A 26,445-nucleotide genomic window follows, 5' to 3' on the forward strand; every position below is an offset into this window, starting at 1 on the left:
AAAAAAGGCTTCAGCCATAAACAGTTTCTGCACTTTGCAATTGTCGATGTTGGTCTGTTATTTTAACTATTGTATCCTTTTATAAATTTAACTTCACTTATAAAACTGATGTACTTCATAAACATTTTAAGAATGGTCAACTTGGTATCACACTTTAGGGTCTACTTTTAGACTGAAGAATAAAGAAGTATTGTGTTGCTTAAAACAGTAAACAGCGGTGTTGTTTTCTAAATTTCCCACTCCCGCTAGCACTAAAAATACTAAGTTAAACAACACACTGCTTCTATGAACTTGAATATAGAAGTTAAGAGAATAGAGCACGATATCACCCTCAAAGTTCTTCACTTGTGGAACGAATAGCCCCTCCCTCAATGGGCTAAACTTGTTAGATCACATACATCACAATAACAAAGATACATAATATGCAGCATCACAGTTCAATGCTTAAAAGGACACAGCAGACAAAATAACGCAAAGACCAACCAATGATGATGCAAAATGCCGAAACACATCTGATGCCATCCAGCGAGAATAGGCACTTAGTCGGCCTATCTGAGACGATAAAGAGTTAAAATTACTCTGTTCATTTTAACAGAACATTAATTCAGTAGCCCAGAATGTGTAAAGAATATTTTTATGTTATAGATATGATTGTGAGGGTTTTAAATGTTTCATTAAAATTGTCTTTAATTATTAGTATTTATTTGGATTAATTTTATACCTTGATGGATTCTACCACCCCAAAGAGTGAGACGCCTTTTGATATTCATGTTTATTTTTTGCACAAACATTAAAAATAATGAAGTTTAAAAATGTTACATAATATATTAATCAAAGTAATCATCAATGTCTATATCTGGATTGAGTAGTTCAGAGCCGAAAACGGTCAAATCGAGTTGATTTAAAATTAAATTTTCACACATTTCTTCTATGTCGGTGTCTCCGATGAGTACTGCTCCTTGCATTCTACCGTCTTTCAATATTAACTTTATGTACTCTTTGTTTTTTGTTACTCTGAGCAGTATCTCGTATTTGCCATCTAGGGTCTGACCGTTGAAAAGGCCTAAAAGTGTCACTTTCATTCCGAAAAATGTAGTCACATGAGTGAACAGTTCGAAGCAAAAATCCTGGAGAAGCTCTTCGTTTCTAATCGAGCAGCACATTGATTTTGCGACGTACATTCCCATCTGCCTGGCTTGGGTCCAGAGGCGCATTTGAAACCATTGAGGCGCCAAATCCCAGCCGGTTGAACAGACATCACCAGCTGCGTATACATCAGGCTGGCTTGTCTCCATTTTCCAGTTTACCTTCAGACCGCCGTCTTCAGCAATATCAAATTCGCTGTTTGATAGAAAATTCACATTCGGATGAACACCGATCGCAGAGACGACAAAGTCACAACCCACTGTTTTATTGTTTGATAACTCCACATAAACTGGCCAGGTGTCATCTCCATCTTTTATTTGAACTACATGACAGGAATATTCGACTGTTACTTGTCTACTGTCGAGAAGACCCTGTAAATTGACGTTTGTATGCCAGTCAGGGCCTAAGGCAGCACCTTTTGACCCTTCCTGCCCTTCAACAGTGTATTTCATTCGTTTTACCACGGTGTCTTTTTGTTCCTCAACTGTTCCTTTCAGCCTGTCTTGAAAAAACTCAGCTGCACCAGGGTCTATAAATGTGGCAGAAATATGTTTGTCCTTGATAGCCCAAACGATTTCCATCCCTGTTATTTCATGAACAAGTTCTGTGGCTATGCCGCCATTTCCGACGACAACCATTTTTTTACTGTTTGAAGCATACTTTTGGAATTTGCGCACAGAATCTGTATCTCTAATTGTCAATATGCGTGGGTTTGTGCTTAAAACTTTAGGAGATGCTCCAGTACAAATGCAAAGTTTTTCATAATTGACTTCAATTCCTGATTTTGTGTAAACAGATTTTATACCATGATCTATTCTCACTACTTCATCAATGATAACAGAAACAGACTCATACTCGTCGGATAGACATTGTGCGTCTCTTTCTTTAACATCAAAATGTGCTAACATTTTAGTCAAATGCTTTAGATTTGTGACCGTTTTGACCACTGGTGAAGCACTGATTAAAATTACTTTTACATCGGGAGCTAAAATTGCTAAACTTTCTAAACACGAAACACCGGCTATGCCACCTCCAATTATAACAATTGTCGCTTCTCTCATTTTGGAATTTTACTTATAATCAGAATAATCGTATTCTCGAAAAGGAACGTCGTAAGTAATCAGGCCCCTGTCTTTAGCAATAGAAATCGCGATTTTGAGTTGCTGGAATTTCTTCTGGCATACACCAGTGACCCTGAAAAATGAAAAGGTGTGTTAAATAGTAGATCGTTTTAACTTACAAACTAAAAATCATTCAAGATTAAAAATTTTAACTTACGAATAGCTGAGAATTTCTCCAGTGTGAGGTGATATGAACTGCTTCAAAAGATCAACATTTTTTGGGCTCAAAACCAGGTATTCATCCCGACAAAGAGGACATGGATTACCAGTTGCTATCACTCCACTTCTCTACAAATTATAAAAAAAACCACACATGAATATTTGAAGAAATGTTTAATCTAAGTTTGTACGAACAGGGTAGTGCAATTTTCGGATACCATAGGGGAAACAATGCGCTACACCATCTGCTTATTAAATGAACTCTTGTGCAATTTTATAATTTAAACTAATTTCTTTACTTTACATTGCCAAATTGGAATTAAATTCGTTCAATATTTACCAAGAAATTAGTTTTATTTAGAAAATTGCACCATTTATGCAAGTAAATATTTATACAGTTTATTCAGTGTATAACTTAAATTATTGGACTTTAACGTTAAGTGAAATCTAGCAATAGATTCCCTGGCAGTCACTACTTTGATTGGGGGGAAAAATATACTGCTTTTACATTTGTCAATGTATGAAATATTTTAAAACTTTGATAACTTTTAGTATATTTTTATTGCAATCTACATTTAAAAAAATGGTGTAAAATGATATATTCATATAGTTGATTTGAGCAAATAGAAGGACAAAATAAAAATATTAAAAGACAGAAAATTTCAACTTTCAAATTTTTATTGGCAGAACAAGGGCCTATTCACAATAAGTGGCGGATAGGAGTCCGATATTTCAGTGTAGAATCACCAAAAAAGTTTGGCCCAAATTCATCCCCTTGTTAGATCTATAATGCATAATGATCCAGCCATTTATCTTTAAGCTCAGCACAAAATTGCTTATTATTTGATACTTTCCAGTCAATGCTATGAAACTCTGAGAACAGCTAGATTTTTATTTCCTTAAAAAGCACTGTGTGTAAGGGATACAATTTGTCTACACATATTTGTAATGAAAACAACAAAATACTTACGATACAGGTTTTCCTGGTTTTCGATGGCGGTATCCCACCTTTATGGTTCCTTCGGTAATTCTTCCATACAGGATTGTTCCCGTAAGTTATATTATAAGCTGAAAAAATGGCATAGAATGTAGTAAACATCTCGGTTTCTCAAAGACCATTTCATTACCTTTGCTTTGTAAGTACTGAATACTCGTTTCAACCGGTATCTGTACGATTGCCTTCTTTTTACTTCCAGCGACTTCTTCAACAGGCTCTTCCTCCGGTTGGTTCTTTAGGGTAGAAGTGGTGCAAATTTGTCTGCAAATACCCTGTGTAAATACCCATTATGTTACTTTGCATTAATTGTATGGTCCAAGCAGAAAAACTACTAGGATTTAGATATTTTACTTACAATTCTGGTTCCCGTTTGACTAGAATGAACTTGTCTCGGTATAAATGTAGCTGAGAGAGTTCTTCTGATTAAAGAACTTAAAGACATTTCTCACAATAAAAAGCGTTATCAGAAATGTAACACACGCGTACGACTAAATTTCGTCCTTCATTACAAAGTAACAAACTACAAAGTACAAAGGTTCTGCAATCTGCGGTGCCAGAAAAAGTTACTAATGTTATCACGGAAGATCGATAGTAAAGCATAGAGAAAAATAATTTTTTCTTCAATTAAAAAAAAAAATCTGCTTTACTCAAGAAAAATTGTTTTAAGAATGCTTCGATACATTAAGAAAAATAACACGAACAGAGAAAAAGCCGAACCTCTGGGAGACTTTTATGTAATTTAGCAAATTAACATATAATACTTATATGCTAGTGATACGGATAAAAGAGGTGGCCCCAAGCCCTACACCTCGACCTGAGTAGATCTATCGTGCTCCTCTATTTTTTATAACTCCCTGGCCAGATTCAGGTTGTTAATCAACCTCCATATCCTTCCAGCGGCTTCTTAGTGAACAATCTTGCTTGAGGCTTTTCCTCTCCTAGTTGCAAGGATCCAAACGTACAAATACCTTCACAAAAATATAAAATGTGTTCTGCAGTCTCTCCTTTCCTGGCAGTAACTGCACAGTGGTTCTTCTGCCTGTACTATCCATTGCATGTGCCTTCTTAGGTGGCAGTGTGCTGTCACAATGAATCTCTTCGCCCTCATGCCTGGGGTGTTATTCCATTAAATGTGGAATCATTAGGGATAAAATGTATTCTCTTTAGTGGCAAGATTCTAGGCGGGTTCAGGATCTAGAGAGTCCCTGTTGTTCAACCTTTCCATTGCTCTATGCCCCGAATACCCAGGGACCATGATGTCTGAACTTGTCTGAATGATTCCAATAAATAATTACCATTGTACAAAATCATTTAATTAATTCATGAATATACACAATATCTACATATAAGAAAGAAAAAGATTCTCATTAAAACGCTTTATTTTGATGGAATAATTACTTCCGAATGCTTATCGAGTGGGCTAGTTTTATTACCCAATGGTATATCTCCTTTGTAATAGTTAAACAGAAATAAATAGTTTTCCAAACTTTCCATAATTTTCCCGTTATTGTATATACATGATTTGTACCAATGAAGCACAGACGGTATGAAAAAAGGGTTGGATATAAGGAATATTGGTGTGAGATAATTCATATTCTGTAAATATATACAAGATAAGATTGTTAAAAACTGTAAGCACCGCTAAATGCTAAGAGTAAATTTGGTATTAGAGTGACTTACTAATGTATTGTTCGACTGAAAGTTTGAGTCGTATTCATTAAATGGAGGAACTGGTGGAAACAGGACCATCATTTTTGTGTCTTGCGCTCTGTATTCCAAAGAGTGGGTAAAATAAAAAGCCTAAAAAATAAATAATTTATAAGAAAGAATTAGATTTAATCTGTATATACTGTGGATTAAAAATAAAGGCAATATTCCTTAGAACATAGCTTAATGCCTGTATAAAAAGTTTAATTTGTACCACTTTCATTATAATTTGTACTCTACTAGGTTATAAAATTTTATATTTACTGAAATAATAAATGAAATGAAAACTCACACAAATCGGAAACAAAATAGATCTGAAATTTGGTTATTGCTGATCATTGTGACCTGTATATCCTTACGGCATTGAAAGAAATATGCACTGCAGCAAGAAGTTGAAAGGCATTTAATAAACCAAATCAGCAAGGATAGTACTACCAAAATAACCGGAAGCTATAGGTTCATACCTGAGATATTCAAGCATATACCATGCGTATAATTAATTTTTTAAATTTTTTTTTATTGTATTTATGTTTTGAAGTCTGTATTTTGTATTAATTATAATCCATTAGATTTTGTGATCCAATTGACCAAATAACATCTTTCAATTGATTAATCTTTATACAAGGTATTGGTTGAGATAAAAAAAGTCAGTGACACTTGTGGGATTTGAACCCACAACCTTCGGCATGGCCCAGCCGAAGGTCGTGGGTTTGAATCCCGCTCGTGACACTGGCTTTTTTATCTCAACCAATACCTTACATAAAGATTAATTAATTATAATATTATTTACTTGGCTATGTTTTTGTGTTAGGTGGAATTTTTCTATTTATTAAATGTTACTGTTCACAACAGAGATTGATTTAAGTTCTTTAAATTGTTTTCAATGCGATTAAACCTTACGTTGTTCTTTGAGAATGAGTTCGAACTTGAAAAGAATAATTGGCTTGTCAGTTTTAAAAGTTTATCCCTTTTTGATTTAACTGTAAAGAAAGAACGGTTAATCTCTATGATGAGTGGGATTGCTATGTCAGCGTACTTTGCAATTTGCATTCTCCTATGATTATGTTTGACAGAAATTTCATTACTACTCCATAACAACTATTCTCCAATGATTCATACCTCCTTAAAAACATTTTCTATAAACACTACTAAAAAAGTTTATTAATAAAAAAAATTATTTCCATCTGTGAGAGAAAAGGGACTTCAGCTGAGCGTTTTATTCTGACTCAATACAATTATTTTCACCAGAACTGTAGTAGAGTGAAAATATTTTCCTTTTATTGATGTATAAATGGTGATATTTATCATAATAAGTATGGTTTTCCTTACTGCCTAACTTGTCTTTGTCTGACACGTTATTCCTCAAGTCTAAATTTAATAAAATCACTTGTACCTCTTTTCTTTAGTATTTTTACTTAATTTTCTTAATTTCACAGTTTCAAAGTTTTCACAGTCTTCAAATAGCTATTAATGCTTGAACTTGTTATACACTAAGCAGTATATCACAAGCTCTTCTATCTGATGAAGATGAAAAATTAATTTTCAATTGCGAACTTTTATGGATTGTTTCGGTAAATTCAAAAAGGTTTTAGTGCCAGTAGATTTTAGAATTAGGACCATAAAATCTGCTGGAAATAAAAGATTCTTGAAATTACATAAACAATCCGTAAGTTCATAATTGAAAATTATTTTTTCTTCTTCAGCAGAAACATGAGCTGAAGTAAGAAGTAAATTCAAAGAGCTTTTCATTCCAGCAGATTTTAGAATTTAAACCAGAAAATAACTGCTTTTTGATTTTACCTAAACAATCATCAACAGTGGAGTTGTAGTTCATTTATTTAGACATATTTACAAAACCAACCAAAATTTAATTGTCTCTGTAATTTAATTTGGAAAATACGTTTATAAAAAGCCCATTAAACAGGATGATCATTCTTTTACAAATTGACTACAATCCAAGACAATTTTTCCATTCTAAATTTCAAACAGGAAAGGATTATTATCTTTTCCCCATCAATAGTTTCTGCTTTTTGTGTGATTTTCAGTCTATTGTTAGATCCACACAATGGACTGTCCAATTAAGTTTGGGGAACAACGACAATGCAAAACCTTCAACTGCTCCATATTTTAATCCAAGAAGAAGTCAGAGCAGCAGCTCACAGGCTAAATGGACAACATATGCAAGGATAGGACAACAAATCACAGAAACAGAAGGAAGCGATATTGACAGATACCATACGAGGTATGCCAATTAATGCCACAACTCCCAAATACAATTTAACCAACAAGCACAATGTACTTACACCAGAAAAGAAGAGTGGGCCAAAGGAATACCTCTGAAGGCCAATTCATTCCTATTGATGGCTCCAAAAAGATAAAGGCTCAGGAGCTGTAGGCCTTTTGGTGAACTAGCTTTAAACTTAGATAGTTCTTAAACTTAGTTAGGTAGATAGGTTACAATTTTCCAGTCTGAAAATATAGCAATTAAACACTGTGCAAGAGAAATAAAAAGGTCTAGGAACTGGCCCTGGCTTGGGTCCTGGGGATTCGGGACATAGAGGGAATGTAAAAGTGGGCATATTGGCGGAAAAAAAAAAAACCAATATGAATTCTACAGGTCCCAAGGATAGGCAATTTAGTGGAAATTAATAAGGACTGGAATTTGTCAGGGTTTAAAAGAATGCTGTTATTTTTTGACCATTGGTTGAGAGAATGAAGATCAAGAGAGATAACTTCAGAGATGTTGCTTGTAGGGCATCATTAAAGAGGTGGGAATGTAAAATGTAACATCAGCATAAAGATGAATTAGGGAGAAATTAAGAACTAATAAAAGAAACAGTAAAGGTACAAGAATAGACCTTGGTGTACACCGGCTGAAATTGAGAGAGAATTTGAAGTTTTAACTCTCTGAGTTCTGTCAAACAGATAGGATGAGATGAGATTAATAGCAGTAGAAGAAAAAACAGAAAAGATGCATCAGTTTTTAAATAAGCAAATTACAATTTACAGAGCCGAAAGCACTGGAAAAATCAAGTAGAATAATAATAGTACACTTGTTATCATCAATGCCTAGGCGAATATCATATGAGATTTTAAGAAGGGCTGACTCATTAAATTTTTGGAAGAAAGATTGAAAAGGGGATATAATAATAAAAGGGCATGGGAGTGAAAAAAATAAGGATATTTGCTTAAAATAAAATCTCCTCAAATGCTTTACATAGGGTAGTCATCCAAGGGTGGGTTTAAGTTTCTTGGGTAAAGCTAAAAATAGGCCTTTTGGCTATTTCTGTAAGGGCTTTTTAATTTCTTTTAAGAAATTATTTAAATTTTGCATTTTCAATTGTTTAAAACATTTATTGCTTAAGAATTGAAAATTTAAGGTTTGAGATCTCTTTTAATCTGAGCCATCCCAAGTTGTAAGCTTTCCAATTTGCAGACATTGGAGCAGCACGTGACACAGCGGACCCCCGTCCAGTTTGTAACAGATTGGGAGGTTGAGCGTCGACCACAGTAGGGCAATCTTTATAATTTTTTTTTGTTGACAAAAGTTTATTTACTCGTTTGTATAACAAATAAAATCACATTTTAAAACATTTCAAACGGTTTTTTCCTATAATGTCAGCAATGTCTTCGACGCTCGGGCAAAACTCAGGCGAATCTCAGAAAAACGAGAACGATTTCAAAGAGTACAAAAATCGGGATGAAGTAAGCTTTGAGGATGGCGAGTATTTAATTGAGGTCATTTCATTCTACATATTTTTTCTTCTCCTTCTGCAGAAGCCGAACAACACTCAATCACAAGTGGTAAATCACTACAATTCAATCGAGGAGAAAGGCCTCTCATACAGGAATCAAAGCAGAATCGTCTACTTGAGGAATTTCAATAACTGGATTAAGTCCATGCTTTTGGGTAAGCGATGTTATAACATTCTAAGCTCAGTGCAATGCAAACGAAAGACCTTATACAATGTAAGATGCGGAATTAGAGAGTATAAGGGTTTACATTCAATCTGTACGTGCAGAATGCTTGGTGGCTTAATTTATCTAAGGATTTTATTCCTCGTCCTAGTTGCAACAGTTGAACAGTGTAGCTTTTAGTATTGCAAGTTTTCATCATGAGGTCTGTGGGGGTGATGAACCTGTAGTCGGTTGGTCAGGATAGGTCTGCATATTCTCCCTCTTGGTCAAAGAAGAATCTTCAAAAGGATTAAAACGTCAATGGATGTAAAAGTACATACTAATGTGAGACTGTCTAATGCTCGTGGCCCCAAAGGACGGCATAAACATAACTTCCAGTCAAACCTAATTAACAAAAAAAGTGGAAAAAACCTCAGTCAAGAAAGACGCTGTTGGCTGGTACGCTGATGGATGCAAGAAGATGCAGGGGCAGAGGTATTTAGCCCCAAAACCAAATATTCAGATCCAATGGCAAGTGCCTTTCAAGCTGAAATCTACAAAATTGAAAGATGTATTCAGTTCAATCTGAATAAACGGTTAAAAAACAAGAACATGCCGTCATATCAGAAAGGAAGGCAGTTATTGGAGTATTAAATACTCTCAAAAAATAAATAAAAAGATTGATCACTTGTATTTATTTGTTTATTTTCCGTAATAACTAGGTTTAATAATTAATAGTTGACTTAAAATGTAAACACAACATTAATAGTCCTTTTACACTTATGATTAAAAATAAAAAAAATCAGTTCAAATTCATATTTTCCAGAGAAAACTTGTCGAATGAGTTAATTGGTTTTTAAATTGATTTTTTCAATAAAACAATAAATTTAAGTGAAAAATTAATTATTCATTTCTTAAAAGCACAGCCTTAAGTTGAGATCTCACCTGGGCATATGCTTTGGCTGACAGATGTAGGGTCCATAACATAGCCCATTTACAACGTACCATTGTTTTATTGCTCTTACCATACTAAGGAACTGTCATTTAATGGCTTCCTTGATGGGTAGTCAACTCCAAACGTAATGTAAGAGTGATCTGTAAAACTGTTATCAGAAGGCTTGGTGAGAATAGCCTAATCTCTAGACATCCCGCATCAGGTTCTCAACTGTTGGAGAGGCATCGAGTAGAAAGTGACTATTGACAAATCAACATCTTACTTGGACACTTAAAAAAATGGGTGGCTGTTACATAGCCCAAGTCCTGGCTGTGCTGTGCTCTACAATCTACCATGGTCTACAGCAGTTTAGGGCCAGTGGAAGTCTCGATTGAAGAGAAGGGAGTTGTTGACCACAATGTAGCTAGAGGATGATAATTTATTCTTACCACACTAAGGAACCGCCATTTAACGGTGATGAAAATGAATATACAGTGGAATTCACTCAGTGGACACAAACTGGCAAGATTTTGAAAGAAACAAAATGCATCAAAGGAGAATGAAGAGACTGAATTCTAAGGGCAGCTACGCACTTGCAATTTTCAAATGCTGTAACTGAAAAATCTCAATCACTACGGCAAATAGAGTAGTGTGAAAATGGATCTCATCAAGCAGGTTGAGCTTTGTGCATGAGTTTTCTGAAATAGAAAAGAAAACAGGGAAGAAAATATTGGGTGCATCCCCTCATTAGTCTGAGAACAACCAAAGGGCAATTATAAAATTCATCTTAATTTGAGGATATACTCTCAGAAATTTTTGCAGTGAGTATGTGATCAGTGATTTTATCTTCTATTTGTGTTTTAATGCACATATAGCTTCTTTTCTGCATACAGGAGGGCTTAACGTCCAACTACTTGTGGAATATCATGGATGAGGGAGGGTCGTTTTACAATATCTTCTACATATTATTCTCAATTAAAAAGTCATGGGCTATGCTGGGATTCAAACCCAGGACTGCTAGTGTGGCAAATACAACTTGGATGCCCTAACCACTCAGCCACTGCAGTCTCCTTTTCCTTCTAGTTTAGCATGATTATCTATGCAGACCTTTTTCTTGGTCTGGTGCAGAAGGTTTGGGTATGATGTCAGGGTTTTGTTGGTATGTTTGAAGTAAAATTATTTTGTAACTTGGTCTGTCAGACGTATTTTGGCGTTTCACCATCTTCAGCGTCTCATCATTTTCTGCTGTTGTTCTCAAAACTTTTTCTTTGGTATTAAGAATTTAATTGTTTATGTATCTGCTTTTATTTGTACTACATATTCTTTTATTGTTATTATTTTTTTGCTCGTCCACATCCTCACCATTTCTAAGGGAGACCCCACACCAGCGGATCACATCCTAATTTATTATAATTTAAATCTACAAAGGGGGTCAGTGTTAGTTTAAACACCTGTGTGGGCTTATTCTTTTAATTATTAACTACAATTAGCAATTAGTTTGACTTGAGTTATTAATAGAAATGACTGAAAGTCCTTAATATAATTTTAAAGGAATATGTGCTATTATTATTTTGTGTTTTAATATTATTAATAATTATTTCTTTGTGAGAATTCTCCATGCTGTCTGTGGGGTGACGAACCTGAAATTTGGTCATTGTCAATTATTTTGGTTTGCTTATCCTTGCTGGCTTGATATGTCAGTCGCATTTTAGCATTTTGCCATCTTTCCCAGAGACCCAAGATGGCGAAAGAATAGGCAGGCTAGGATCAATAATGCCTAAATTAAAAAATGATTTCTTTTCTTAGTAGAAATACATTTCCAAGTATGTTTTTGGCTTTGTTTTGCTTAAATGGTTGCCACTCTTTTCAGCTGAATACTTGGACCACATCAAGTCAAAGAAAAGCCAACACGAACCGATAAAAGTACTCGATTTGTGTTGTGGAAAAGGAGGTGATTTGAATAAATGGCACAAAGGCAATGTGTCTCATTTAGTATGCGTGGATATAGCTGAAAATTCAGTCATCTCAGCTCAGAAAAGGTACAATGATATGAAATCTAGGAACTACAGGATTTTTACTGCTGAATTCATTGTCGCCGATCTCACAAAGGTGACATTGCTATCATTAAGTATATTTAAGATATTAAACTGTTATTTTGTTAAAACTTGTATAACTTAAATTGAACCATTTGTTAGGAACGTGTCTGTACAATGTACAAGGACCCGAAAATAAAATTTGACATCGTGAGTTGCCAGTTTGCATTTCACTACTGCTTTGAATCACTGCAGCAGGCAGAAATGATGCTGAAGAATATCACTGATAACCTTTTGCCCGGCGGTTATTTTATCGGAACAATTCCGAACGCTTTTGACATTATGTAAAATAACGATACATTCTGTTGCTTCGAGTCGGCAAATATGTTTATCCGTTTGTTTTTTAATTCAGTGCAAGGAAGCAAAAGTCCAAACAAAACTGGTTTGGAAACACAGTTTTCACAGTGACTTTTGAAGATGATCTTCCCCAGCCTTATCCACTATTTGGCGCTAAATACAATTTTCACCTCCACGAATCTGTCGACTGCCCTGAATTCTTGGTACATTTTCCAACATTTGAAAGGTAAAATGATTTATTTATTTTTGTTGACATTCTCTTACCTTATTATTTTTTTTAGACTGGCAGCACGATTTGGTCTCAAGCTTGTAAAAAAGAAAAGATTTCAAAATTACTATGATGAAATGAAACGAAGAGGGCAGATGTTATTGAATCAATTAAACGGTTTAGAGGTTAATTCAATTCTTATCCAAATTAAAAAAAAACAACTAATTTTAATTAATTTGTAGACATATCCTCCACTATCAGGAGTACCACTTTTGGGGCCAAGAGCTGACTATTCCCACGCAAAGGAATATTTTAAAGAATTTCCTGGCAAAAAGCTGATTGGGACATTATCTCAATCTGAGTGGGAAGTCTGTTGTAAGTTATATTTTATTAAATATTTTTTATTTTGTTTTACTGGAATAACTTACAGTCTTTTGATGTGTTAAAAACATTTTTGATTTTATGATTTTTTCCTTCTTTGTGACCCACCACACACTACAAAATTTTAGTCACCTAAAATTTAGTTTCTTGCTCAGTAATAATTAACATGTTGACTGTCCTATGCTTAGCCATTTTAGTTGCTCATAGTGGAACCAAATTTATCATGCATAATAGCTCTCTGGAACTTAAAAATAAAGTAAAAGATTTATTTTTATTATGTTTATCTATTTGTTTGTGTGAATTGGTGATGACGGAATACCGAGTACCTCATTGGCCCTCACCGAGTATTGAGGGCTGAAATGACTCTATGGTATCCCTCAATAAGGAAAAAAAATAAAGTACTGGAGTTTCTTCAATAAATCTACACATACAAGTACTATTAAAATTGGACAGTTTTTGCACTACTTTCGTTTACTAGTGCGCATGGTTGTAACTTGTAACCCATGTAGGATTTCGGCTGATAGCTTAATCTGTAGTGTGTGGTGGGGCCCTTGTGGTGTAGGTTTGGTGATTTAAACCTTTAAATTAGATTAAGGTTCAGCCTTTTTTATTTTGAGCAGCATTTCATCAATTTTTTTTTACTTCTGTTTAACAATGATTACATTTTTAAATGAACAAAGATACGAGAAAAGAGAGAATAACCGAATTGGCTTAACTCACACAAACCTACAATATTATTATTAATTTATTTAAATTCTTTATGTTGCCCTGAAACAAACGTATTTTTCATATGGACATAAAAAAGTTTTAATCTGTTTTTATTTTTTCCAGCATTATATATGATTTTCGCTTTTCAAAAAGTTGACCCGAAAGAGTTGGTCGAAGAAAAACAAAACACATAAAAACTGGTATTGCACAGTTATAGTTAATTTGAATAATTAAGGTAAACAATATAAGAAAAGCATAACTTTTGAAGACACTTTTATAAAACTAAAAATCAAACATTCCTCTTGACTTCAAAAAAAAAATTATTTGTTGAATACTTTCGAGGGTTTACATTATAAATTGCGTGAAGTTTCTTTTTTCTCACCCATCCCACTCACATGAGTTATTTTACCATTGACAACATATAAGAAAAAAATTGTACAATCTCTGAGATCTGTATATTTTTAATATAACGTTTGTTTTTAATTGTTATTTTATAATGACCCGTGACCATTATTTTGAATCGATTTTCCTCGTTTTAACTGTGGCTAGTGTGGCAGTCAGTTCTGTTCAACCACTGTGTGTAGATTTAATTTATGTTAACAACTATAATTTTTGTTTGTATTTTTTTAATTAGAAATGTTTTTGAAAATTTAAACATTGTTTGGATTATGTTTACTTTTCGTTTATTTATTTTTATTATTGTCATAATGATCTGGCATTGATTACAATCAAAATTGACAATATTGTTAAACTGTGTTTCAATAAATTAATAATGAAGTATAAAAATTATGTTTGAATTTTTTTTTTTGGATTAACAGAATATTAAATGTTATTTTGTTTGAGTTATTTTTTAAAATATTTTGTCATTTATTTGATCCAGCAAAATACGGGCAAATAATTAAATACTAAATTTTGTGTACTATATTGTATTTGAAAAAGACAATGCACAATTGTAATTCAAATATATTTTAAAATGTATTTTAAACTGAGAGGATTTAGGATGTATTAACTAACTGAAGAAACAGAAGAACATCTGTTGATGTGAAGACCTATGTGAGCTGAGATTCCTACTCCTGCAGGAGAGGAAAAGCCAAAGCCTGAAGTATACATACAGGAGCCTTTTGTATCTGATAAAAAGCCTTATGCTTAATGAAAGGCTCTAGACAATGTTGGAGAGCAAAATAAACCAATTTTGTCAGAGTGCGCAAGGCCATCTTTCTTTTAACCTTAACCATAGACTGAATTATTAACCCAATTTTTATATCTACCAAGATTGGAATTGACTTAAATAAAATGCCTGCTTCAAATTTTGACCAAAAATACATTATATTTTTCGTAATTTTTATGATTTGAACTATTCCTCCTCTGTATCGCTGTCGTCTTGTTTCTTAACCTTTTTTTCTGGTAAGAAAGCAATGACTGCTTCTGCGGCGGTTAGAAGAGAAGCAACCCCTGCTGCGTCTGTAGTTGCTGTCCTTACGACCTTTGTAGGATCAATTATTCCTTCTCTGATCATATCTACGTATTGTCCAGTGACAGCGTTGTAACCCATATTTCCTTGAAGTTCAGATACCTGGTTTTTAATTAAAAAAAAAAAAAAAATCAATACGTAATTAAGTTTAGTAAAGTTAAAACTCACTTTGTTAACTACAACTGAAGGCTCCACTCCGGCGTTTTTTGCTATTGTGTAACAAGGCATTTGCAAAGCTTTCATGATAATTTCTATCCCTAATAACACATTAATGTAGTTTTGTTTTTTTGAAGTTGAGTTTATTTATCAAAATTTTACCCTCCTTCAATTCATCATTGGCTGGCGTCAGCTGTTGTAGCTGTTCGATGCATCTGATCAAAGCCGTTCCACCTCCAGCTACGATTCCTTCTTCGACGGCGGCTTTTGTGGCGTTGAGAGCATCGGTAACTCTATCCTTTCTTTCGTTTATGTCCAACTGTAAACTCACTTTTTATTAATCTTCTGAAGATTCCAGTTTTGAAAAGTAGCGTGATTACATCAAAATGAAGTTAGATTTATGTATATATAAAAAAAGGAGTTATTGTTGAAAAATGCGTTACCTCACTATGCCCTCCAATTTTTATAACAGCCACTCCTGAAATTAGTCGTGCTTTTCTTTCTTGGAGGCCGTCCCTTATAAAGTTATTTTTTGCCTTTTCAATGAGATAGTTGATAATTTCCACTCGCATGTCAATATCCTTCTGTTTTCCATGTCCCTGTTAACAAACACTAGTATTGTTAGAAAGAAATTGCATGGAAAAGTATGAATATTTATAGAAAAACAATGTTTTTAAATCATTCTAGTACACTTCTGGCAAAGAAAATTTGTATATTTAAAGTTTTAAGGAGAGTATATGTCTCATTAATGTAATATGCTTGCCCTGAAGGCAGGTATGACAATAATTAATTATATATTTTACTTGCTTTTAAAATTAATGTTTCTTCGTTTGTACAAATAATTTCATCTGCTTGGCCAAAGTGTTCTAATTTTACGTCTGCCAAATCCAAATGAGAATCCTCAGAAAAAACATACCCACCTGTAATATCAATGTTTCAAATCATGAGGAATATAAGATTTGGTATCAATGTTCATTTGTTAATGAGCTTAATTATTGAGAATATGTTGGGGTCTGCAGTGTTGAACTTGTAGCCTAATTGTTCTAATGGACCAGGAGGGCACAGAGAGGTAACACAATTATTATTGCTTGTTTGGTTTTCAGACATGTTTAAGCATTTTGTAGCCAAGTTCTGTATGTCTCACTTTTACATTTTATCAATATTTTTACAGAACGCCATAAAATAAATAAAATAGGCAGAAGGTGCGCTAGTTGGCACAATTACTCTGAATTCAAACCCAGCGTATTTAAAAAAATTTTTTCTTTAAACACCGGCAGAACACAAAAATTAACAAACTAAACAGGCAGGCCAGTATGATCAAAAATGATCAAACTATAGGTTTAGCAAGTTACAGAATTCAACAGAACATTTTCTATTCTTTACCTGTAGCAGCTGCCATATCTTTTAAAGATTCAGTGCGACCTTCCCCAAAACTTGGTGCTTTAACACCACAAACCTCAAGGTTCGCTCGTAATCTGCAATTTTTATGGTGTTGATAAAATAGAGTTGGCCATGGTTTATAGAGCATTGTTACAATCAGATAAAAAATTGGATTTAATAAATTTTCTTTTCTCACTTATTAATTACTAATGTCGTGAGGGCATCTCCTTCAATATCTTCGGCTACTACAAGAAGCGGTTTCTTGTGTTTGACAGCAAGCTCTAGCGCTGGCACTATTTGCCTCATCTGTGACAATTTATAATCACAGAAGAGAATGTAAGAATGTTGGAATTCAACTTTGGAACCTATAAGAACACAATATTAATAAATAAATAATAGCGATATTATTAATAAATATATACAAACTTTTTTTTGTATTAACAAAATATGGGGATAAGTAACCATGTTCAATATCTAAACCTTTTATGACTTCAACTTCATCATAAAGGGTCGTTCCTTCTTTAACAGTAATGACACCATTCTTTCCTACCTGTTTCAAAATACAGACAAATATTTTTAAATGCAAACAGAAAATATTGTGAATAAGCTAATAAGAAAGATCTTCAATTCTATAATATGAAAAATGTTAATTTTACTTTTTAAACAAATAATTTTGCTTGTATATAAAGAATATTTCCATATCTAATTAGGCAAAAATAAATTTTAAACATTTACAAACCCACCTTTTCCATCGCTGTTGAAATGAGTTCACCTATTTCTTGATCTCCATTTGATGATATTATTGCAACTTGTCGGATTTCCTCGGGTGTATTTATTTCTTTGGAAATATTTCTCAAATGTTTTACAACAGTGTCAACAGCCATCATAACTCCTATAAAATAAAATAAAAATAATTAAATAAAAAATTATATGTAAATGCAGGTCACCTTTTCTAATTTCACTTGGATTTCCTCCTTTCTTTATTGAATTCATGCTTTCTTTTGCAATGGAACACGCAAGCACCTTAATTAATCATTAATTACTTTAATTTTATTGTAGAAAAAAATTAGGAGTAAAATAATTTACAGTTGCCGTTGTAGTGCCATCACCGGCTTTTTTGTTTGTATTGTCTGCCACCTCTTTAACAAGGCTGACACCGATATTTTTGAACCGATCCTTTAGATCTAGACTTTTGGCTACTGTCACGCCATCTTTGGTTATTTTCGGCTCTGATTTATATTGTTCCAGCACCACATTTCTTCCCTGAATTTACAATAAATTTAATTTAAAAAAATTACCATTTTACGATAAATGTACCTTTGGTCCCATTGTCATGCCAACGACATCGGCAAGAATCTCGACTCCTTCCAACATCATAGAGCGTACTTCTGGCCCAAATTTAATTTCCTTTGCGTAATACCTTATCGTGTTTCCATGTTTAAAATATGTTTGATTCTTACCAACATTTGTTATCTACGGCCCAAAAGTGTCTAAATATACATGTTTCTTGAAAAGTTTTTATTATTTATTTATTTACAAATAAATTTAAATAGAAGTCGGAATTGGAGTAAATGTTTAATGGCAGTTTTTTTGCTAGCCTCAGTGTACAACTTTCTAACATTTTAAGATTGACATTGAGAAAACCTTTTTTTATTTTAATTTCCTTAATGTTTTAATGGTCTTACCAGAACTTTTTCAAAATTGTTTCACTACTCAAAAAAAGTATCAACATGTTAGACCTATTAATACAAATAAACTTACATTTAGCAGAAAGAAACGTTTTGGAAAAGTAATTGTCCTTAACATTATTGGTTTGGATATTATTGGCTTCTCAAGTTGTAATTCACAAAATAGTCAATAAATGTAAAGTTGATTCCTATTTAATTCAAAAAACTTAAAATGTGTTATAAAAATCTTTCATCAGCTGAATTTCAGTTATTTGGAAATTTATTCATTAAAAACAATTAAATGTTTATATTTTGCAGTTTTCCTAAAAGATTCGTGATATTTTAAGACTCAGGAATTTTGTAGTTGCCTTTGTAAGAAAGACATCTCTCAAATACCAAATATTTTTAATAGTTGCTTTCTTCAGAATCTGCCAATCGAAATTCTAAAAATCCTGCATAATTGTTTTAAAAATAAATTGCTTAACTTCTTGGCTTATAACATTAATTTTGTTAATTAGAAGCTGTATTAATGTAGCTGTTATGAAGTATGATGTGCAAATATGTGGTAATACCTAATTACTAACTATGAGCTAAAGTCTCTATATTTTTATTAAATTTTGAAAATTATTCAGCATATTTTGCATGGTAGGATTATATATAAAATGGTTCTTGTATATGATAGATCTTGATGTGGAAAATATGTATGCTGTTACATTTGCTCATAAAGTAAATCCTGCAGACTCTTCAATTTCAATACAATATAAATTTCCCATATAAATATAAATTTTCCCATTTTGCTGCGTATGTATCGCTCATTCTGCCCAATTTAATTTTAACGTTTTTACTTCCTGTGCTTCTGTTTTACTTCTTATTATCGCATTCTTTCTCCAGTCCTTTTTTTCTCACTCCTAGCACACTGAGTTGATCTACATCTATTCTGTCAGCGGCCATGTTTGTGATCCGTATGTCAAGCATATCAGGGCTAGTGGATCTCCATGTTTAGAATGTTGCAACATTCAAAAATATTCACCTGTTGTATCCATGTACACTCTTGATTAGGCATTTTACCATCTTCCCCAGAGACCCAACATAGTGAAATGCTTAAACATATCAGACAGACTAATTCAGCAACATATCAAAACGATCTGTAGTGACCAAATTACCAATAATAGCATAAATGATGTATGACATGCCTACTCACTTTCAATAAAGAACTAAGGTAATGTGGGTAATGTTCTCATTAAAAAAAGTCAACAAAACAGGCCAACTTTTAGAAACAATTACTTGTTCTTTCATGTCTAACGAACACGACTAAGGTTTAATAATGATAAAATATAAAAATAAAAAAATAGCAACACGAGTGGACATGGGGGGGGGGCAAGATTCCCCATTAAAAAAATTAAATGAAGTTGAACCCCGGGCATGTTTCCAGACTACAAAACAATAGATGGTCAAAAATAACAACTGATTGGAAGACATTGGTCCAAAAGAGAGAAAAAGGACACCAAAAAGTAAGGAGTTGCATATTAAAAACTGCTGGTCAGTCTAGGTAACTGGATCAAAATTCAAAAATTAAGAAAAAACTGTGGTGTATAAATTTATGTATTATAGATCTAAATAAAAGAGGTTATTATATTGAGTTTGAGTCACCTTTAAATACCTAATGGATCAATATTTTGGCCCAAAGAAAGCATCAAGTTTCAGCTGTATCTCATTCTGAATCAGGCCTGATTTATTCTTCTCTGATCCATATCCTCTCAAGGGCATGAAATTTACCAAAGCTTCTCTGCCAATCTTGTCCGAAGACTGCTTACTTTCATCATATTTTTTAATTTTCAGATTGATTTGTTGTTTACAGTAAAGGTCAGGTTGTTATAGTCACAGTTAGGGCAGTTTTTGCCTTTTGAATAGTTTGTGAACTGAAACAAACTGAAAATAAAGAAATATTGCAGAGAGAAAACAACCGAGAACAAGAAGACAAGGGTTATCAGGGAGCACAGATGGGACATCTTGCACACTCAAGGCAATAATTCACGATAGTTTCATGTGTTAAATCATTATTTTTTTAAATTTTATGAGAAACTTAGTATAAACTTATTAATAACCTGCTATGTTGAAAAAAAATTAAAATATAATTTTTATTATCACACAAAAACACAAGAAAAAGGGTGCGAATCCCACCTGTAACATAAATTTTTCATTTAGAAACAATTGTATAAAATTAATTGAGTATGTGTGTAATTAAGAATAACTTGATAAAAAATAATAAAAATAGATAAAAACTGTATATTTAAAAAAACAAAAACAGTTTACCAATTTTATTTCCAATAAAATTATATATATTCTACTTATTTAAAAGTTGTAGTAACTTGAAATGTTTTACAAATTTTTATTATTATTATTTGAAAATACACTATGTTATAAAAATACATAACAACAGTTTTTTTTAATATGGTATAAAACAAGATAAAACAGTCTTATATAAAATGGTCTCATTATAAAAGGAAATAATATCATTTAATTATATCACTTTTAATATCACAATCACGTATAACACAGAAATAGTAATAAAATGACAAACATGTAACTATTTAGTGGTTTTTCAGTGACTTTTAAGACATAGTTAAGACAGGTAACTAAAATTCAATTAACTGAAAACTTTGTTGACAAGAAAAAACAGTTGAGTATAAAAATATTAAAATTCAGAATATTATAAAAATAGTAAACGTTCCAAAACATGTTAAATGAAATTGGGTTGTTTTAAAGAACTATTTCAGTAAGTGGAGTGCCTGGATTCCACCTACGATTTCATCTTGAACTGACAAACCATGTTCGGCAGCAACTGATTCACAAACTGCTCTTTCGGCATACGTCAGACCAGAGGGCAAAGTCATTTTGGAATGAGGCCCTCTGACAAAATCCTTTACCACTTCTCGTGTCAAATTTTCAAATTCTGGCTCAACAGACTCGTCCTAAATGAGACAAAAGTAGACGGAATTAACAAATGACATTTTTATTGGTAGCCATTGATGAGCTCACTTTGACTTCACACATTTCTTTTTTATCAGGTTCTTTCTCAGTATTTTCAACGCTTTTTTCAAGTCCGAGGGCTTTTTTATAAGATATTTTTTCAAATTGGTAATATTTCTTTTGTTTTTCTTCTAACTATAATAATAAAAATAATAAATAGAAATAAAATGAATCACAATAAAATATGGAATTTTTATTCATGCCGATACTTACAATTAACAACGAATCATTTATTTCTTTACAGTTTGGCGCAAGGCCTAACGCTTTTTTAAAACTCTTTGTGGCTTTGTTGAATTCTTGCAGGGACATTTGAGCCTTGCCCAAGCTAAAAATTTCAATTTATCAGAATAACCAATTTGAACATGACCACAGATATTTTTTGTAAATTATTTACTTAAAAAAGAGTTTGGCATTTTTTGAAGCCTCCTTGGGTGCAGATTGAAATGCTTCTCTTGCACAGATGCACACTTTTTCAGGTATGTTTATTTTTGGTGTATTATAACATACCATAAGATTGACATAGAGCTTCAGTAACAAATGGCTCTGACGATTTTCTTCATCATCAGAGCTCATTTTGCAGTTAATAAGTAATCTTTCGGCTTTTTTATAACTAAAGAAATGAAGTTATTATTTTTAAAAAATACATTTAACAGAGAAACATACTTTTCAACTGCAGCGTTGAAATTTTTATTAGAGAAATAATCATTTCCAAGAGCATGGTAAGATTTTGCTTTTGAATACGCATGTTCAAACTTGCTCTTTTCATTGATCGACAAATTTTCATCGACATAGACATTGCCGCAGTCTACAAAATTAATCAGCTCAATTTCAACCAGTATAGTTGCACCTGAATAACAAAATTAAACGTTTCTTACAATGTTGCCAAAAAATAAAAAATAAACAAATAAAATAAAAATAAATCATGGCTTAAGAGGTTTTCACGATTTCGACTAACATGGTGGAATCCTAGGTGGAGCTCCCATTTTTCCAAATGCGTAAGTATGATCAATTAAAAACTGAGATTTTTCACCCTTTTTCATCGTACAAATACTCAGTTCAAAGCCTTCATAAACCACCTGTAAGCCTAATTGAAGCCTGAAAGGATGCTTCGAGCGCAAATAACTCGAATCAAAAGGAACCTCTTCTAATTCAAGGTAAGAATTATACTGAATATAAACAGCGGCATTAGGTGGCAGCTGGACAGTACCCTGCCTTAGAATCTGAAAATAATTAATAAATATTAATAGAATATATAGAGAAACAATAAAAAAAATAAAATACCTTCTTTTTAACTTTCCCATCATCGGTCACGTTTGTCATTTGTTGGCTTAAAATTTCAAAAGGTGATTTGTTCCCTCCTTGCGAATCTACTTGGATGCAATCTAAATTGATGTATGGAGCGAATTCATTATATTCAAAGCATTTTTCCATGCGACATTCCTCACTGTCTTCCTCTTCGTTAGCGTTTAAAGTGAATTCAGTTCCAGCCATCAAATCACTAAAAAGAACATTTTTTCATCAGGATTTCTAAATGATTTGACAATATAATACACGGTGATGAGGTTTACAATGTGATTAACAGTATTGATCCCTGATTGTCTATTCTGGCTGGTTTGTCATGGTTTCAATTAAAACACTTCAATACAGAAAAAAATTAATTTAATCTATCTGTGGAAAACGGAAGATGGAAAAATACCAAAACACGTGTTTAGACGGTCTGAGGTCTGTCCTACTGCTGAAGTTAGGCTCCAGGGGCTGTTAACAGGGTCATTTCAGCCTCCAACGTATCTGCTATTAAATCTAAACTCACTCACACTAATTGATGGTTTATGGAGTACTCAATATACCCATAATATTCATACTAATAAATATTCACTGAAAATTCACCTTCAATACACACAAAAAGAGAATTGACAATATGACGACTGACTATCTATTGCTTTGGCTACACCTATCGAAAGTGTTCCAACTTCTCACTATCTTCAGTGGAGGGTCTGTTGATGATGGAAAACTGAAATGGGTCTGACAGGACAATTGTATCTTAAAAAAGTACTATTTACAATAAAACAGCCCTGTTTCTTTTAAAAATTGGAACAGGGGATACTTGCTGCCTTGCTCAAGCACAATTCTCACATTGGGTGACATTCCTTCTTTCTATCTAAATCTATCTATATGTAGTCGAATGACTATCTTAAATTTTCCCACACTTTGAACTAACTTTCTCTACATGCTGAACACATTCGCCCAGAAGTAAGTGTCTATGTGACAACCTCGCATGGCCTACCCTTAATTGGATGAGGATAATCCCTCTTTTATGATTCAAAACCTCCGAGAGCCACCTATCACTGTGCTCTTGATACATAGAAACTTTTCATATAAGTTTAAATAGCGGTTTCAGAAACATTTTGATCAACTTATCCTCACTGTTTTAGTCAGCCAGACTTATTTCATCTTCTTTAGTGGAGGGTTTATGCGATGGTGAGAAGCGAAAATTCATCCTGACAGGCCAAAACAGCAAAGATAAATAACCAAAATGTAATGTCAAGCTGTGCTGCTTGACCATCTCTGGTCATCCTGGACCATCTAGTCTTGTATTATACTTAAACCATATTCAATAGATTCAATAACAACTCAACCAACTAGAATGCTACTGAAAAATGTCAAAACAATGAAAGTAAGCACACACACACTAAGATGATTGGACACGATCAAACCACAATATTGTGAAATTTGGCGACCTATGAAAGGCAATGGACTTCTCACTATCTTAAGTAGAGGGTCTTTGTGATGGTTGAAAACTGAAATGGGTCTGACAGGACAAACAACAAAGATAGGCAGAACAAAATGATTGTAAACGACCAAACTACATAATTACTAATGACACTATGTAGCTTGAAAATATCCGATCATTCTGGTCACCCAGTCTCACTGCATTGTAATTTGGCCATATTCAGTAAATTCATTCATTCACAATTGCTAGGGGGACTGCGGTAGCTGAATAGTTAAGGTGTAAAACTCTCGGCTAGTAGATCCTGTGGTCGCAGGTTCGATTCCCACCATCGCCTTTGGACTTTTTTCTGATGCCTACAGGTACTGGTGGCTGCAATGAAAATAGACATGGCACTCGTCAAAGTAAGGTCTGGGACGGGATCGGACCTCAGTGAGCCTGAATTTGGTCTCAACCCCCTTTGAAAATGAGTTTCTTTGATGGCAGAACACCGGCACACCGGGGGCTCAACACACGTATTATGAGCTCCCAAAAATGAAGCCAAGAAGGAGTACAATAATCTCTATAGAGCTGCAGTGCTCAGAAAGAACTCCAGTTCCTGGGTATCTATCACAATAAAATAATAATAATAATAATAATAATAATAAAAATACTTTTCTGAAATAAAAAAGATGGAACTGAAAAATGTGAAAACAATGAAAGTAAGCACACTAAGATGATTGGAGACGATCAAACCGCAATTTAGGAAAATGTGAAATTTGGTGTCCTAAGAAAGGCAATGAACATTGTACTTTATCATTTTGGTCTTTGCCAATGAACGTTGGCTATGCCGGTTGGAAGTTTTTTGGAAGCTTCTCACTATCTTCAGTAGTGGGTCTGTGGGGTAGTCAGAAACTGAAATGTGTCCGACAGGAGAAAGCAAAGACAGGCAAACCAAAATGATCGGAACTACCAAACTAAATAATAGAAATAATAAAGGTGGGGTGAGTATGTAGATTCCCTTTTTGTAAATTATGGTTCTACTCACAGAATTTGTTGTTCACCCTTTCAATTCACATCGAGAGACATGTTTGTACACCTAAAACCTGATGATGAGTGTTTAATGCTTGAAATCCAGGTAGTTGTACACAACAAATTCTGTGTGTAGAGCTATCATTTACAAAAAATAAAGTAAACTACATAACTAACAATCATTATGGCCCACATATTCTTGCGGTCTTTTCATTTGGCCATATTCAGTACTTTCAATAGCTCAACCAACTAGAATAAAATTGCAATATGACAAATCATGTCTGGCAAACCAATGAAAGTATGCGTAGTAACATGGTCAGACACAATCAAACCATGATATTGTGAAATTTGGTGACTTACAACCTTTATTCCAGTCAATTGTTTTGACTATGCCTGCCAGACCTGAAGAAACAAGAAATCAACCATTTTAGATGGTGAATGGATAAAAATCCAGATAGTGTATCTGTCCGGAATGATCAACCTTCCGAGTTATTTAAGTACATTTGATAATAATTATTAAAACGTTTCTTTAAGAGATTCCATTAATGGATTTCCCATATGAACAATTTGTCATTGAAGAACATTGGAAAAATAAAATAAATCATTCCTTCAAATTAAAAATATAGCTTAAGCACAAATAATTTTCTGATTAATTTTAAGATACTTTATACGTCTTAAATCCCTCAACAATTATCTCTTTTTTTGGTTACAAATTTCGAAAAAGGTGTCATAATTGTAAATGGTTTATTAAAAATAAATAAATAACCGGTTGGTGCAATGGTGTTTTTTTTACCTCAAGCTGAAACCATCGTCCAATTTACTATTCACCCCGAGATTTTCCATGTCATCCAATAAATCTTTATCCATTTTGGAAGATAATTCGTTGTCGGGTTTAGGGCTGACAAGACGATTAATTGTAAATTCGAAATGTGAAACTCCACTGAAATTCCCAGTTGAACAGGGCGGGTGAAGTTCACGAAGTCACAGGTTCATCATTTCTAAATCACAGGTTGTTAAAAATAAGATAGACGTCATTTTTCGGTAATGACTTTAGCTGTTATATTTTGGTGCAATCCAAGAACCGTGGTCTATGGAACGGAAAAGTATTGGCTTAGCCAATAACAAAATGGTCATACAATGTGAACTAAAGCCCAAAGAAGAATGAATTGTCTTCAACAACGACCTAGATGGGTTCTCTCTGAGAAGTGTATCAACACCCCAAACTGTGCACGAATTATTAGCAGAAGTCTCATTTTCTTTCTAATAAATGCCCATTTCCAGTGCTGACACAAAATAGAAGAATACCTTCACTGCTATATCAAGTCAGTTGAACTTTCACCGCTCTGTACTCTAA

At 33.4% G+C, this 26,445-nt stretch overlaps 6 protein-coding genes across 8 annotated transcripts; 1 reads left to right on the plus strand and 5 right to left on the minus strand.

The window, feature by feature from the left end:
• Positions 1 to 680: 680 nt before the first annotated feature.
• On the minus strand, positions 681 to 3,976 carry LOC106665735 (pyridine nucleotide-disulfide oxidoreductase domain-containing protein 1). The gene is made up of 5 exons (XM_014392406.2): positions 3,779 to 3,976; positions 3,554 to 3,684; positions 3,397 to 3,494; positions 2,425 to 2,555; positions 681 to 2,340 (listed from the first exon to the last, which is right to left on the minus strand). The coding sequence occupies exon 5, from the start codon at positions 2,205 to 2,207 to the stop codon at positions 828 to 830; it is 1,380 nt and encodes a 459-aa protein (XP_014247892.1). The 5' UTR covers positions 2,208 to 2,340; positions 2,425 to 2,555; positions 3,397 to 3,494; positions 3,554 to 3,684; positions 3,779 to 3,976; the 3' UTR covers positions 681 to 827.
• LOC106665589 (28S ribosomal protein S18b, mitochondrial) lies at positions 2,217 to 3,865 on the minus strand. Its single transcript, XM_014392086.1, has 5 exons — positions 3,779 to 3,865; positions 3,554 to 3,695; positions 3,397 to 3,494; positions 2,425 to 2,555; positions 2,217 to 2,340 (listed from the first exon to the last, which is right to left on the minus strand). Exons 1-5 carry the CDS (start codon positions 3,863 to 3,865, stop codon positions 2,217 to 2,219), a joined length of 582 nt encoding a protein of 193 aa, XP_014247572.1.
• Positions 3,977 to 4,784: 808 nt separating the features above from the next.
• LOC106665603 lies at positions 4,785 to 6,307 on the minus strand. Its single transcript, XM_014392106.2, has 4 exons — positions 6,167 to 6,307; positions 6,031 to 6,110; positions 5,104 to 5,223; positions 4,785 to 5,019 (listed from the first exon to the last, which is right to left on the minus strand). The coding sequence occupies exons 1-4, from the start codon at positions 6,261 to 6,263 to the stop codon at positions 4,801 to 4,803; spliced, it is 516 nt and encodes a 171-aa protein (XP_014247592.1). The 5' UTR covers positions 6,264 to 6,307; the 3' UTR covers positions 4,785 to 4,800.
• A 2,296-nt stretch (positions 6,308 to 8,603) lies between these two features.
• On the plus strand, positions 8,604 to 14,131 carry LOC106665753 (mRNA cap guanine-N7 methyltransferase). The gene is made up of 8 exons (XM_014392445.2): positions 8,604 to 8,835; positions 8,908 to 9,040; positions 11,832 to 12,070; positions 12,157 to 12,338; positions 12,407 to 12,577; positions 12,633 to 12,744; positions 12,802 to 12,934; positions 13,772 to 14,131. Exons 1-8 carry the CDS (start codon positions 8,746 to 8,748, stop codon positions 13,840 to 13,842), a joined length of 1,131 nt encoding a protein of 376 aa, XP_014247931.1. The 5' UTR covers positions 8,604 to 8,745; the 3' UTR covers positions 13,843 to 14,131.
• Positions 14,132 to 14,949: 818 nt separating this feature from the next.
• On the minus strand, positions 14,950 to 18,581 carry LOC106665752 (60 kDa heat shock protein, mitochondrial-like). The gene is made up of 13 exons (XM_014392444.2): positions 18,417 to 18,581; positions 17,973 to 18,128; positions 17,742 to 17,918; positions 17,603 to 17,678; positions 17,399 to 17,547; positions 17,082 to 17,205; positions 16,852 to 17,020; positions 16,659 to 16,750; positions 16,083 to 16,195; positions 15,719 to 15,874; positions 15,438 to 15,594; positions 15,288 to 15,376; positions 14,950 to 15,221 (listed from the first exon to the last, which is right to left on the minus strand). The coding sequence occupies exons 1-13, from the start codon at positions 18,459 to 18,461 to the stop codon at positions 15,003 to 15,005; spliced, it is 1,722 nt and encodes a 573-aa protein (XP_014247930.1). The 5' UTR covers positions 18,462 to 18,581; the 3' UTR covers positions 14,950 to 15,002.
• A 2,455-nt stretch (positions 18,582 to 21,036) lies between these two features.
• Positions 21,037 to 26,294, minus strand: LOC106665763 (inactive peptidyl-prolyl cis-trans isomerase FKBP6-like). 3 transcript variants are annotated; one of them, XM_014392460.2, is made up of 8 exons: positions 25,885 to 26,294; positions 22,634 to 22,850; positions 22,308 to 22,572; positions 22,016 to 22,199; positions 21,747 to 21,962; positions 21,566 to 21,677; positions 21,362 to 21,487; positions 21,037 to 21,294 (listed from the first exon to the last, which is right to left on the minus strand). In XM_014392460.2, exons 1-8 carry the CDS (start codon positions 25,956 to 25,958, stop codon positions 21,091 to 21,093), a joined length of 1,398 nt encoding a protein of 465 aa, XP_014247946.1. In that variant the 5' UTR covers positions 25,959 to 26,294; the 3' UTR covers positions 21,037 to 21,090. The 3 variants fall into 3 exon arrangements, with proteins under 3 accessions (XP_014247946.1, XP_014247949.1, XP_014247948.1); XM_014392463.2 differs by lacking the exon at positions 25,885 to 26,294 and adding an exon at positions 25,452 to 25,575; XM_014392462.2 differs by lacking the exon at positions 25,885 to 26,294 and adding an exon at positions 22,921 to 23,387.
• Positions 26,295 to 26,445: the final 151 nt, after the last annotated feature.

Source organism: Cimex lectularius, unplaced genomic scaffold (genome assembly GCF_000648675.2).
Source record: "Cimex lectularius strain Harlan isolate CLEC.00 unplaced genomic scaffold, Clec_2.1 scaffold83, whole genome shotgun sequence".
NCBI lineage: Eukaryota > Metazoa > Arthropoda > Insecta > Hemiptera > Cimicidae > Cimex > Cimex lectularius.

Coding starts and splice junctions, on each gene's coding strand:
- LOC106665735 (XM_014392406.2), bottom strand. CDS start 2,207: ATGAGAGAAGCGACAATTGTTATAATTGGAGGTGGCATAGCCGGTGTT.
- LOC106665589 (XM_014392086.1), bottom strand. CDS start 3,865: ATGTCTTTAAGTTCTTTAATCAGAAGAACTCTCTCAGCTACATTTATA. Junction 3,696..3,778: donor GTCAAACGGGAACCAGAATT/GTAAGTAAAATA, acceptor GTATTTACACAG/GGTATTTGCAGACAAATTTG. Junction 2,341..2,424: donor GGAGAAATTCTCAGCTATTC/GTAAGTTAAAAT, acceptor TTCATTTTTCAG/GGTCACTGGTGTATGCCAGA.
- LOC106665603 (XM_014392106.2), bottom strand. CDS start 6,263: ATGTTTTTAAGGAGGTATGAATCATTGGAGAATAGTTGTTATGGAGTA. Junction 5,224..6,030: donor ACTCATTCTCAAAGAACAAC/GTAAGGTTTAAT, acceptor TTTATTTTTTAG/GCTTTTTATTTTACCCACTC. Junction 5,020..5,103: donor TTCAGTCGAACAATACATTA/GTAAGTCACTCT, acceptor ATATATTTACAG/AATATGAATTATCTCACACC.
- LOC106665753 (XM_014392445.2), top strand. CDS start 8,746: ATGTCAGCAATGTCTTCGACGCTCGGGCAAAACTCAGGCGAATCTCAG. Junction 8,836..8,907: donor AGTACAAAAATCGGGATGAA/GTAAGCTTTGAG, acceptor CTCCTTCTGCAG/AAGCCGAACAACACTCAATC. Junction 12,578..12,632: donor CATTTTCCAACATTTGAAAG/GTAAAATGATTT, acceptor TATTTTTTTTAG/ACTGGCAGCACGATTTGGTC.
- LOC106665752 (XM_014392444.2), bottom strand. CDS start 18,461: ATGTTAAGGACAATTACTTTTCCAAAACGTTTCTTTCTGCTAAAT. Junction 17,206..17,398: donor TTTCAACAGCGATGGAAAAG/GTGGGTTTGTAA, acceptor ATTTTGAAACAG/GTAGGAAAGAATGGTGTCAT. Junction 15,377..15,437: donor CAATGATGAATTGAAGGAGG/GTAAAATTTTGA, acceptor ATGTGTTATTAG/GGATAGAAATTATCATGAAA.
- LOC106665763 (XM_014392460.2), bottom strand. CDS start 25,958: ATGGATAAAGATTTATTGGATGACATGGAAAATCTCGGGGTGAATAGT. Junction 21,488..21,565: donor TAAATGATTCGTTGTTAATT/GTAAGTATCGGC, acceptor TTATTATTATAG/TTAGAAGAAAAACAAAAGAA. Junction 21,295..21,361: donor AAGAAATGTGTGAAGTCAAA/GTGAGCTCATCA, acceptor TGTCTCATTTAG/GACGAGTCTGTTGAGCCAGA.